This window comes from Suncus etruscus, chromosome 1, assembly GCF_024139225.1.
Source record: "Suncus etruscus isolate mSunEtr1 chromosome 1, mSunEtr1.pri.cur, whole genome shotgun sequence".
Taxonomy (NCBI): domain Eukaryota; kingdom Metazoa; phylum Chordata; class Mammalia; order Eulipotyphla; family Soricidae; genus Suncus; species Suncus etruscus.
In genome coordinates, this window is record NC_064848.1 from 27,689,039 (window position 1) to 27,702,607 (window position 13,569).

At 33.1% G+C, this 13,569-nt stretch overlaps 1 protein-coding gene across 1 annotated transcript in view; it reads right to left on the minus strand.

Moving 5' to 3' along the window:
- Positions 1–13,569, minus strand: part of ERBB4 (erb-b2 receptor tyrosine kinase 4) — a 1,143,943-nt gene that overhangs the window by 441,158 nt on the left and 689,216 nt on the right. The window contains exon 4 of the mRNA XM_049784132.1: positions 4,516–4,650. Coding sequence (XP_049640089.1) covers positions 4,516–4,650 — 135 coding nt within the window. The remainder of the gene's footprint in view (positions 1–4,515; positions 4,651–13,569) is intronic.

A 13,569-nucleotide genomic window follows, 5' to 3' on the forward strand; every position in this document is an offset into this window, starting at 1 on the left:
GTTTCATTTTTGGTTCTGGCATGGTTCTCTGCACCTACACCAATAACTGACCTTCTATCAGTATAGACCCTGGATCTGCACTGACTTGCCATAGCCTGAGCTCTTCTCTCAACATTATGAAAAGTTCTGGAGATCAAACTCTCTCCAAACCCTGAAGAGTGAAGGGAAAGAATCCTTCCTACCAAGACACTCCTACATAGGATGAGAGGCCTAAGGCCACCTTCCAGCTCATCATGTTGATTTGACCTTGGCATCTCTATATTGGCCAAGCCTGGATAACTCTGATGTGACAGGGAGACCAGAGAGGTAAATAGGCCTAGGAAAATTTGAGATCTTCTATGAATATCTGGAACTGCCTTGGCATCTATTTGCTCCAGGGTAGGCTACCATGCTAACCTGACTACTTAGAATTCAGCAACAGCTTGATTTGAAGATAGATTTCCCTGCTTTGCCACAAAAAAGTGAGATGAAACCAGGATACATCTCAGGACATCCTGACTTCAACATAGGATATATGATAACACCAATATATATAATTACTGAAACCTGACAGCACAGCACAGACAGTGATGGTAGAGAATCTTTACTGAGATCTTGAGAGAGGCTTTGGGGTTAGACAAATTAGTGTGTCTGGATCCTGTTGTTGATCTTATGGCAGGATACTTTGTGGGTAGGTATACCCTGTTTTTAGGTCAAAAATTTTTTTCTTTCTATTTTTGCAACTTTTGCTGCACCTATGATAAATATTGCCAACCCCTTTATCTTTTAGAGACATCTTCCCTTTTATTATAACCATGGGATTTGATTACTTTGTTTTTCTATAAATACAGGAGATGTTAGATTAGAGGTTTCCATCTTACTTAATATTTGTTCTCCATCCCAGAATGTGATCTGGTATTGGATTACTGGATACCACCCTATTCAAGATTTGTTTTCCATCCTAGGGTGTGATCTGGTGTTAGATTACTGGGTCCTTTTCTAATTAATATCCGTCCTCCACCCCAGGGAGTAATCTGGCTCTTGATAATAAAAAGCCTAAATCTCAGGAATTCATGGCATTCATTCTCGGGTCTTCCTTAACTGACCTTCCTATCTCTTAGGAGCCAAAGGCTTGTGTGTTAGAATTTTCTTCTTGTGTACTGAAATTCCTGAACCCATTCTTACCCCCATTAACAGTGTGGATTACTTCCTGCATTGGCATTTGCTTTCAGACCCGGATCTCTCTAGTCCTGTTTTTAAAGTCTGAGATTTCATTCTCAGTTGGCCTCAAAACTATTAAAATTCAGGGGCTGGTGCATTGGTGCTAGAGTTAAGGCATCTGCCTTGCAAGCACTAACCTAGGAAGAACTGCAGTTGGATCTCTCAGCATTCCATATGGTCTCCCCAAGCCAGGAGTGATTTCTGAGTGCATAGCCTGGAGTAACCCCTGAGCCTCAATGAGCATGGCCCCAAAACAAAAGGAAAAACAAAAACAAACAAACAAACAAAAAAAAGAATTAAAAAACTATTTGGTAATTCAGGCAAAAGATAAAGAACAAGAAAATAGAATTAGAACTATGTAATTATATTTTTACTATGTGAAAATCTTAGCATATGAAAAATAAACTTTATACTATTATTTAATAAGTGCCAATAATAAAGAAAAATCTAAAACTCAGTGATGATTTTGATTTTGAACCTACTTTGATTTTTTTAGTTTGCTTGTTTGTTTTGTTTTGTTTTGGGGCTACACCCATTGACAACAGGGATTACTCCTCGATATGCGCTCATAAATCGCTCCTGACTTGGGGGGATCATAATGGACACTGGGGATCAAACCATGGTCCATCCTCTGCTAGCATTTGCAAGGCAGACTCCTTACCTCTAGGGCTATTACTCTGACCCTCTACTTTGATTTTGAACCTAGTTTGCTTACTGGTTGGTGTGGCACATGGTTTAGAAGTTATGTGTAGATATGCAATTAAAAACAAAGAAAGAATCTAATGTATCACTCATGGAGTGAAGGTGGAAGTAATAAACATGGGATAACTTTGTATGAAAAATAATATTGTAAGATCAATCATTTCATCTTTATCAGGAGGGTGTCGTGCAGCATACATAGTATATCTCCAAATAGAATTGCTATATAAAAACAAAAGAACTTTAGCCAGCAATTGCTGGTTAAATTACAAAGGATTCTTGGTAATGACTCTCTTCTGTATTGATAATTTTGCACCTGCTATTATTTAAATGCAAAATCAGATTCAGCTACAGTTGTCTATTAAGAGGCACAGACACCAAAATTTACCCTCTCATCACTAGTACAAAAAGATGCTGTAAAAATGAATCAGACCCCCTCAGATCTTCTGTTTCACTTTCTGGTTAGCTCATTCCCTGTTAGTTACATTCATGGTATCATTCTCTGTTGGGACTTCATTTATGCTTGATCTCATTCATGCATTATAGGTCATCACTAATATTCAGATAGTTAACAGTCCATTTATCAAACTTAATTATTATCTAACTACAAATATAAATTTTTTATTTTTATATTTAAATTATATTTTTATATTTCTAACTACAAATATAAAATGAAAACAGCATAGGAAAATAAAAATGGAATCCAGTTCTGCAACAACAGATTCAAAATTATATTCATCTGTAACTTTACCATTGAACTATGTCAAGACAAAATCTCATACAAATTCTTTTCAAAGATAACACATAACTTGTTATTTTTACTTTTTTAAAGATCTATTGAACCATTTAGTGAAAGTCATTGCTAATTTGAACCAAATATACTTATATTTTTCACATATGCTTTCGATTTTTAAATTTAGATACTTTAGATTTTAGATATTTAGATTCAAATATACTTTAGATTTTTAGACTACTTTGGATAATGAGTGCCATAATTACACTTAATGATCGTCCAGTGAAGTTTGATTTTTAGATAAAAGCTTCATGACATAATGATTACTATGAAAGTATTTATGGAACTTTGATGATTTCAGGTGGTAAATATGTAGTAATAGATGCAAGACAGAAATTTCAAGTGAACACTTGATAATACTTCTGTGCTGAACAAAGATTGCAGTATCAAAAATTTATGCAGTAACATAAGTACACACAGAACTTTCCTTGTGTAAAGAAAACAGATTCCTGAAAATTATTTAAAATATTAATCACTTTCACTTTAAATGCTTGATTAGCTTTTTGTTTGTCTGTCTGTTTGGATCACATCCAGTGGTCCTCAGGAATTACTCTTGCTCCGCTCTCAGAAAATACTCCTGGCAGGCTCAGAAGACTGTATGGAATGCTGGGGATCAAACCTCAGTTGGCGGGCCCGGAGAGATAGCACAGCGGCGTTTGCCTTGCAAGCAGTCGATCCAGGACCAAAGGTGGTTGGTTCGAATCCCGGTGTCCCATATGGTCCCCCGTGCCTGCCAGGAGCTATTTCTGAGCCGACAGCCAGGAGTAACCCCTGAGCAACGCCGGGTGTGGCCCCCAAAACAAAACAAAACAAAACAAACCTCAGTTGGCTCATATAAGTTAAATACACTACATGTTGTGCTATTGTTCTGCCCACTGAAATATATACAACACTTTCAATTGGTTTCAGTTGTATGTAACAGAAATTATACATATTTTATGAATGATTACTGTATAGTACATTAGGCTGACTAAAATCTACTAAATTCTATAGTAATATTCATTCTATATGAAATTTGTATTTATCCAGTAAATTTATTGCATTTAAAATGTTCACAAAATTTTACCATGACGTAATTTTAGGTCAAATGAAGGACAGGGATTTTTAAAATTTATTTATATATAACACATATATATATATATCTTTATTTATTCATTTTCAAACCATGCCTGGTGGTAAATAGAGGTTAATAGAGAACCATGTGGTATATTGGGGAATAAAACTGGGATTCCTGCATACAAAACATGTGTTTCATTTCTTTGATAAGTCTCCCAAATGTAAGTATTTATAAATTTACTTATTTTTGTGGGGCAAACCACATTGGGTAATGAATAGTAAACCCAGGTTGGTTACCTATGAGTCAAGTGAAGGGCATTGCTTTGGCCAATACCTTTTAAATTTTAAATGACTTATTAAATAAACATATTAAATCATGATTTATAGTTATTATAGGTGGATTTATTTATATATAATTTTTCAGCGTATTGAATAATATAATGTATAATGCTGCTCTCTTTAGTGGTACAGAGTAAACAGAGTTGACTTAACTTCATTAATTACTCAGCTTTACATTAATAGAAAATGAGGAATATTTGGAGCACTGTGCATATGATGAAAGTGATTTATATTTAACAAGATATGCCATACTAAAATATTAAAAATATATACAAGAAATATATCACTCTAAAAATAGAAATAAAATATCTATATATAATTAAATAATCAAATGGAAGAAATTAGAGTTAAACACTATTTGTAGGTATGTAACTAATTTTCAACAAAATAGAACAGTTTGAGGTATTGAAAATAATGACTCTACTCACATCCTGCACTACCATTGGTTGATACCAGTGTCAGGTTGGATGGCCATGGATTCCGAACAATGTCTTGCCAATGAATTGTATCTGCATAGCAAAGAAATTTGTTCTGGTCTACATAAACTCCGCCATTTAGTATTTCTGTATGAAAACAAACAAAAATTTGTTGTCAGATTTTCTGTCAATAAAACAGTAGTCAACGTAATTACTTGAAACTATATTTAACATTAAAGATTTTATTTTTTGGTTCAAGATAGCTGTTAAAATATATACTTATTGGCTCACATGAATCAACTACAAAAGCTTAGAAAAATCAAATCACACACATAAATAAATAAGTCATCATATTAGAGAGACTTGCAAACACACACTATCTTGGTATATATAGGAAATATGATTACCTTATTTTTCCTTTATGTTACTGGATTAATACTAGATGATGTATTTAATATCTCATTATCTTTGTTTAATATTTAGTAATTCTTTAATGATGCTTAAACATTATTCTACTGTACATTTAGGAGATTACTTTGAGGTGGGCAAAAAGGGGCAGAATTCACTTCTGGCAGAGCTCAAAATGTACATGGCATTAAGGATCAAACATGGATTGGCTACATGTAAGACAAATGCCTTATCCATTTTACAAATGTCTATTCCTGTACTTTTTTTTTCTGCCACACCCGGTGATGCTCAGGGGTTACTCCTGGTTATGTGCTCAGAAATCGCTCCTGGCTCAGGAACCACATGAGATGCTGGAGATCTAATCACGGTCCATCCTGGGCAGACAACTTACCACTTGCGCCACTGCTCTGGCCTCTATTTCAGGACATTTTTAAGGAGGATTTGCCTTAGTGTAAATTAAACAGATAATTTCTTTTAAAAAATCCCTTATTATTGCTCATTTAAATTATTTATTTTTGATTGTGCTCAAGCATAATTCCTGGAAATGCTGGGGAACATATAAGTGTTAGGAATCAAAAAGAAAACACTACCTATAAGGCAAGCTTCTGATATCCTGTACTCTATCCCTATGATAACTTGTTGTATATGAATTTCCAATAGTGGCAGTCCAAGGTTAAAGAGTATGATTATTTTTAAGATTTTTGTACATGTTTTTATTTTTTCTTATGGGAAAATGTACATGACAGTAATTGTAGTAAGAAGGTAAAATATTAGCACAAATCAGAAGCTAAATAAAATAAGATAAAGCTTATCACAAAATAGGTTGTGACATCAAATAGAATCAATAGAATTACCAAATAGTTTTATAACAACAAAAAAGTATTCACCAGAGCAAAGAATAAAATTTAACTATAGGCTAAAATATACCAAAAGTAATTTCATCATGATTCTTTTTCATAACACTGAGCTTGACCACCTAGCTTTGTCTTCCTCAAACAATGGTTGATTTTATTCACATACTGTTGAGTTATTCATAAAATAAGGCAAAACAGTAACTCTGAAATATTATTATGATTTAAGAAATACCCATTAAAAGGTGGACTATCTTCGTTCATTATATCTACCACATTTTTCTTCTGGTCTGAAACAAAAATCATCTAAGAAAAATTATTCCATAGAGGCTTGTACCAAATGGGGGAAACAAGATATGTTTATATGGGTAGGAGAAACTATTATTCATACAACAAAAAAATCTAAATAAGTAAATTTTCCTATTAGTTAAAATGTTTGGCATTCTCTGTCTTTACATTCTCTGGCTTTACTCATTCCAGGCACAAGATGATGACTGCTACATAGGTATTTGTTTTGGATTTCAGGAATGTTAAAGATAGAACAGGCAAGGGACTGCATCCTAATGAGATTTGTACATTCTCAACTCCTTTAAATATATCTATTTTTAGCATTTTAGTTAATAATTTTTATTGTGACCAAAGTGGATTACACAAATATTTCACAGTAATATTTTAGGTACATAGTGGCATTGAACTCAGGGCATTCCCACCACCAATGTTGTCCTCCCCCAAATCCTGTTCCCAGCATGCATCCTATCTAAATAGATCTATTTTTTAAAATATTCTATAGCCATTCCAACTGAAAGAATGAGGAATGTCCACATACTTAGGTGAATATATTGCCATTCAAATAAAATACAAGTAATCAGAGGCATTAAAAATGCTAAAGCACATAACTATAGCCATCCAGGTCAAGCAGTTGTCTTCAATGGTAGCCCTGAGAAAATTTTTCTAGAACTGTGTTTCTAGCAAAATTTTTTAGAGACACCTTAAAGACAGATGGAGATAAAAGCATTAAAGATTGGTGGGTACATCTAAAATGCCTGACTGCATTGTGTGTATAATAGAGAAAGTTTGACATCACAGTCTCTTCACATTTTAAATCATTGTTATTTTCATCATCAATTTTTTCACTGACTCTTGGTTTCATATTCTCAGATGAGAAAAAATAAAATAGAAACAAAAAGAAATTAGATCATTTTTCTACTTGTAAATTCCAGTCCATTATTTTTCTTGACCTAACCATACAACCTTCATGCAGAAGAGATATGTAAAATATAAAAAATATTGTGAAATGGATTTCTGCATAAATGTTTGGTATTAACGTCTAAGAAATCTGAAGCTTTCTTACTAATAGCTTTCTTGTGAGACATTAAGCAGTTCTCTTCTGCTCTAGAAATAATTCTTCATTGGGTGACAAATAAAATATTTTGACTTCTATCCAGGAAATGAAAGTTATTTTTCAGTCTACATTTGTAAAAGTCTACTTAAAATATGTGAAGAGCAACAACAATAGCTCAAACATTGTGAGCAGTATCTATATATTTTAGGAGTCACATTTTAATTCAAATAGTTCATACTGTAGGAACATAATATCCATCTCTAACTTTCTATCTAAAAATAATCAGAGAGAATTTGATTCTATTAAGCTAAATAATAATCTCATCAAATTCCTTTCTTCAACTATATTAATCAGCTACCAAAGATTATATTTGTTACATAGAAGTATTCTGTTCAGTAGCATGTATTTTTCTTGAAAGAGGTTTTAGATATGAAACAATAACAATTTAATCATGATCAATCTGGATGATATTTTTAGCGTTATAAGTCCAAAGTCAAATTCTAATCAGAAGTCTTCAAACTAGTTTAATATTTAATTATATATTGCCTATCTTTCCTATATAAATGCCTGAAATTTATATTTTATTGCCATCCATGGCAGGTATGTAAGATTTTTTCAATCATATTTTGGTGAACTTAATAATGCAAATTATTTACATATGATTACATGGTTAAATATTGTTTATTTGAATATTTGTATTTTATTATATTATATTAATTTTTTAAATATTAACTTATGTTGTGTAAGAATATATTATAAGATATTATGGGGGCTGGAGTGGTAGCACAGCGGTAGGATATGGGGTGTTTACATATGTTATGTAATGAAAACTATCATTTCATTACAGAAACATTACATTAAAAACTTAGATACATCTCAAACATTTTTCTAAGCATGTGAAGTTAAAGATATCAGAGATATCTGTTTTAAGAGTAACTAAATTATTATAAATATTTCCTTCCAACATAATGAATTTAACTTACGCACATGACTTGGTTTGGGGATCAGAACTTACTATGAGCTTTATGCTCAGAGGTTACTCATGGCAGGCTTATCAGACTATAGTAAAGATCAGGGATAGAACTTTACAAACATGTTTCTCCAGGCCCATATGTATGAATTATCATTGTAATCCGCATCATTTCTAAAATCCATATGATAATAAGTATCATACTTGGTATAATAGTGACTTTATAATTGTTAAACAACTAAAAACACGTATCATTAAATTAGAATATTTAAATTTCATGATAGTCCATAGATTTTAATTATACTTTAATCAAAGAAAACTAAAAAAAAACTTTCCTTTAAACACTCATAGGCCACATTAATTGGTTCTACATTTCATTATATTTTGGGCATTATTCTTTCATTCAAAGATCCCTTGAACTAAGCGACATTACAGCAGGCAAAATTATTGCCTTGCCCCCACCAATGTATTCCCAACACACATACATTGTTGTGATCCTCATGTGCATATGGTCTCTAAAATATAATCTGAATGTTGCTCAAAATTCAAACCCATAAATACCATCAGTATTCAATGTTTAGTATATATCTTAGTTTTATGATAAAAATAATATGAGTATAGCAGTCAGAGTGATGACACAGGTGGTAGGTCATTTGCCTTGCACGTACTAACCTAGGACGAACCACAGGTTCGATCCCCCAGCATCCCATATGGTCATCCAAGTCAGGAGTGATTTCTGAGCTCATAGCCAGGAGTAACCCCTGAGCATCACTGGCTGTGGCCCAAAAACAAAAAACAAAAATCTGAGTCTAGAAAACATGGCATATTATTAATAGAGCTGTAAAATTGTAAGGTTGTATACATTTTGCCCAAAATAGAAATAACTTGCTTACATAAAATTTTATAACCGATAGTATCAGATTTTGTTGTTGTTGTTGTTGTTGTTGTTGTTGTTGTTGTTTTGGGCCTCATTAGGTGACACTCAGGAATTACTTCTGGCTATGTGCTCAGAAATTGTTCCTGGCTTGGGGGACCATATAGGATGCCAGAGGATCAAGCTGGTCCTAGGCTAGCGTGGGCAAGACAGATGCCGCTCAAGCCACCGCTCTGGCCCCAATAGCAGATATTATTTTAAGTAATATGTTTCTAATTAAATAAGATACTTTAAGCATTTTCATTGGTATTCCTAAATCAATTTAGTAATCTAAATAATTTTGTGATATTCTCCAGTGGATAACACTGATATGATTCAATACAGAGAGACCAAATTCTCCCAATCCTGTGCAAAATACTATGTAAGAACTACATATAATAGAATGCATTATAGGTTAACCTGTAAATTTAATTAATTTTTCTAAATTATTTTTGAAAGCTGTAAACTGCAAAAATTATATGTATTGCATTTCAATGGTTTATTTTACAGAGGGATTGGCCAAAACACTTGGTAGTTGTCAGGGGAGCATATGTGGTTCTAAGATCAAACTGGTGTCAGCTAGGAACTGGTTTGCTCTTTGCAATGGAACCACTAAAACCTCTGTGCTATCATCTCTCAGTTCCTAGTATGACATTTTAAACAGAATATAATGTGTGTCTTAACATTCCTACCCATACAGACTATCCATTATGCCCATTTTCCTATTTTCATTGCATGAATCTAATATAATCTATGCTAACCTATCACTCTAATTTATGCTAATTACTCATTTTATCATTTATTTTCAAATTCTAATTATTATTGTGATTTATGGATGAGTGACCAATCAGATAATAATTTACAGTTTATATTACAGAATATAAAGGGACTTATGCACTGCAAATGCCCTACCTACTCTACCATTGCTCCAATTCCAGTGACATTTAAGTTTCAAATATATTTCAAAAATGCGATAAAATAGTGAATATCAATACATATTTTCCCCATCCTTTATTTAAAATCTAAGTGTAATATAGCATCTCTCCAGGAGATATAAATTAATTGAGCCTAGATTTAAGAACTCAGCAAAACTTATTTGACCCTAGGTAATCTTGTAACCATAAATAGGATATAATATCTATCTCTTTTTAAACAAAAATTATAAATTGAAATATTTGATCATATACCATTTTACTCCTTATGATTGCTTTCAACAGTAAACATTTTATTTCTATGCATAAAGCTATTAGCCATAATAACATAAGATTTAATGAGCAAAATGAAAATATTTAACCTCAGTCCACAACTTTATCTAAATGTCTTCGTATGTCTAAGTTCATCTACAGGTCAACATAGAATGAAGACTATAATGAAAATAAACAAAGATTTAAAATATTGTTCTTGTCTAATTATAGTAAGTTGTCTGAATAATTCATCTATCATAATTATTTTGCCTATCTAAAAGTCATAACCAAGAAGTTCAAATCCAAAATGGTAAAGCCCATTTTCAAGATGAAGCTATAGTTAGAGGTTACTGGGCTTTCTCAGACAGAAAGCATGCATCTTTCTGTCATCACCTTAAGCCACACAAGTCTGTTGGCAGATAATGATACAAAAATAATATAGCTCACATCATCCACCTGTGATACTCAATACATCATCCCTGAAATAGACTTGGTTCAGAGATTCCTTATCTCTCCCAAACCCAGACCTTTCATCTGGGAGCACAATGAATTGTTGCTACCCCCCTGGGTCAGTCCTCAAGGTTCATTATTAATAATATGAGACTCTAAAGGCTAATGAGAAACGGGTGCTTGAGGAGACAATGGCTCATTCATCATCAATCAAGCTTTGAAGTTTTTATACAGATGATTTAAGGAGAGTTGAAGTGTGCAAAATTGAAATGTCACATTTGTATTGGGAGTGGGGGACAAATGATAATGTAAATGAGTGATATAACCCTCTGTATTTCAGCTCAATGATCAGAGTCAAAAGCTCATGGATACTGACACCAAATGTTATAAAATAACAATGAACAGTTTCTAGATCAGCACATAAGAAACTGAAAATGAAATTGTTAATCTTAAAGGCTGAAATCAGCTTAAGGTAAAACAATAATAGCAAAAAATATCTTGATTTCAATAGAACAGATTTCACTAATATTTCTACAGTTGTCCACTACAGGATCCACAACTATCTTTACCGCCATTATGCTTGGGTTTTAGCTCTTCTGGGAAGTCCACAAGAACGACCCAGTTCTCAGATGCTAATTTCCTCCAACTATTATAACATAGAATAGCAGAAGACGTAATCCAAGAGAACAAATTCTACCTTACTTTATCATTTATAGTCTTTGTATTCACCTTACCTATCCAACTATAGTGCCTAAATTTGGAGTGTAAAGACAATGTCACACATCTTTATGTGATTGTAAAGCTAAGAAAAGTGTCAAGAATATTTTATTATAATATTTTTATTATTACTATGATAATAGCAACTTCAGGATGTGACTGATTTTTCTAAAAGGAGTTCAGGGATCCAATGAGATAATACAGAGGTTATTAAGCTTACCATCTGTGCAAGTGTGGGAGATGAGTGGAGGAGAACTAGTACAAAGTTGGAGGGAATTAAACAATGGTAATGGTCCTGCAGCCATGTTCTATACCTTTTAAAACTCTACCAATAACAGTTTTATAAACCATGGTTTCTAAAATAAAGTTAAACAAAACAAAAATGACTCCAAAACAACATTACTCTGTATTCAGTGAGAAAAAATAAATGAGCAACCATTTAAAAAGCTGGGAAAAAGGTTCTGAGCAGTGGCACAAGTAGTAGGACGTTTGTCTTGCATGCGCTAATCTCCGATGGACAGCGGTTCAATCCCCTGGTGCTTCATATAGTCCCCCAAGCCAGGAGCTATTTCTGAGCCAGGAGTAACTCCTGAGTGTCACTGAGTGTGGCCCAAAAAGAAAAAAATTAAAAAAAAAATGCTGGGCAAAAGAGCATAAAGATATATGTCCCAATAGAAAAATTACATAGGCAGCAATACAATAAAAAAAATATCCTATTGGTATTTGTGTCACACTTAGTAACTTCAGGGCTTTCTCCTTATTCTTAGCTCAAAGGTAACTCCTGGCAGGGCTCTGGGGATCATAAGGGGTGCTGCAGATCGAATCCAAGTCAGCTGCATACAAGATCAATACCCTACCTACTGTACTATCTCTGCACCCTAGTCATCCTATTGGTCAATTTAGCACTATACTAAACTCCTCTCTGGCTGGGGAGTTTCCTTTCCTTTCCTTCTATTTTCAAATAAGTTTTTCTGTTTGAAAAGAAGAAAAAGTTATCATTTTATATTTAAAGTAAAAATTCATAGTAAACATTATTTTTGTATTTTTTTTACTGCAATGTACATGTTTTTTGGTAATAAAAAAATCAGTGTTCTCTTAATTAATGTCCCCCATTACAGGAGGTATAACTAATTAGTACAGTCTAAACAGATATTTGAGAGGATTTTTTTATTTTAAAGCTATGTTTAGATCTGCTTAACTTATATTTTAGTCTCAAAGTTCATCATTCCCAAACTACTACCTACTTGAATTTTCTGGCTGCTTTCTTGAGGTCCCTAGAACACTGAAAATTTCTCTAATTATTTACTCATTCCATTATATGTTTTAAAAGTGTTTATACTTTTTTCTTTCTTAGGTTATATTAGGCATGCAAAGCATGATCAGTGTATCAGAAAATAGCAACCCATAAGTATTTCCAATAAGTTGCAAAAAAATCGGAATGACCTTTCATGCTATTAAGCCCAACTCAATACCTAGCACCACTTAATTCCCTGAACGTTTCCAGAACTAAAACCAGAGCAGAGGGCCTAGAGTAGCCCTTAAGCACTGCCACTCGACATTGAAGAACATTTGGTTACATTTGGTTATTACAAAAACTTGCACTTACAGCACTCTAGAGTATACCTTTTGGTGAGCATATGTACACATGTGTTCCATATACCTAGAGGGGAATTGATACAGAACAATCAAATTAGTCTCTGCTTGCTTGTTTGTTTAGGTCTTTGGGCCACACCTGGAAGTGCTCAGTCAGGGATTACTCCTAGCTCTGAATTTAGAGATCTCTCCTTATAATGCTCAGGAGAATATAAAGGGGCCTATGCAGGGCAAATGCTTTACTTACTCTACCAGCCCCAGTGACATTTAAGTTTCTAACCTGTCTAACCCATTTATCTTCCTACCATAAGACTATAAAATATTTATATACTTCTTATCTAATCAACCCTGCTTTTCTTTACTATTTTTGTGCAATTCTGGATGCATATATTAAAAAATTTAAATTAGCGCTTCCCCAAGGAGTAATAAAAGTAATATTTGAAAATATTATTTTGGAATGACTCTTTAAGGCAAGAGATGTATTACTGTTTACATGAGCAAGGGTTTTATTATGTGTGACGTATTTATAAAGCATTGTGTAAAACTTGATCTTTATTTTGTACTGGTAGTAAACATCTGAGTAAATTAATGTACCAGATTTGCCTTCCTAATAGTCTAAAATTTTTTTGAGAATTAAA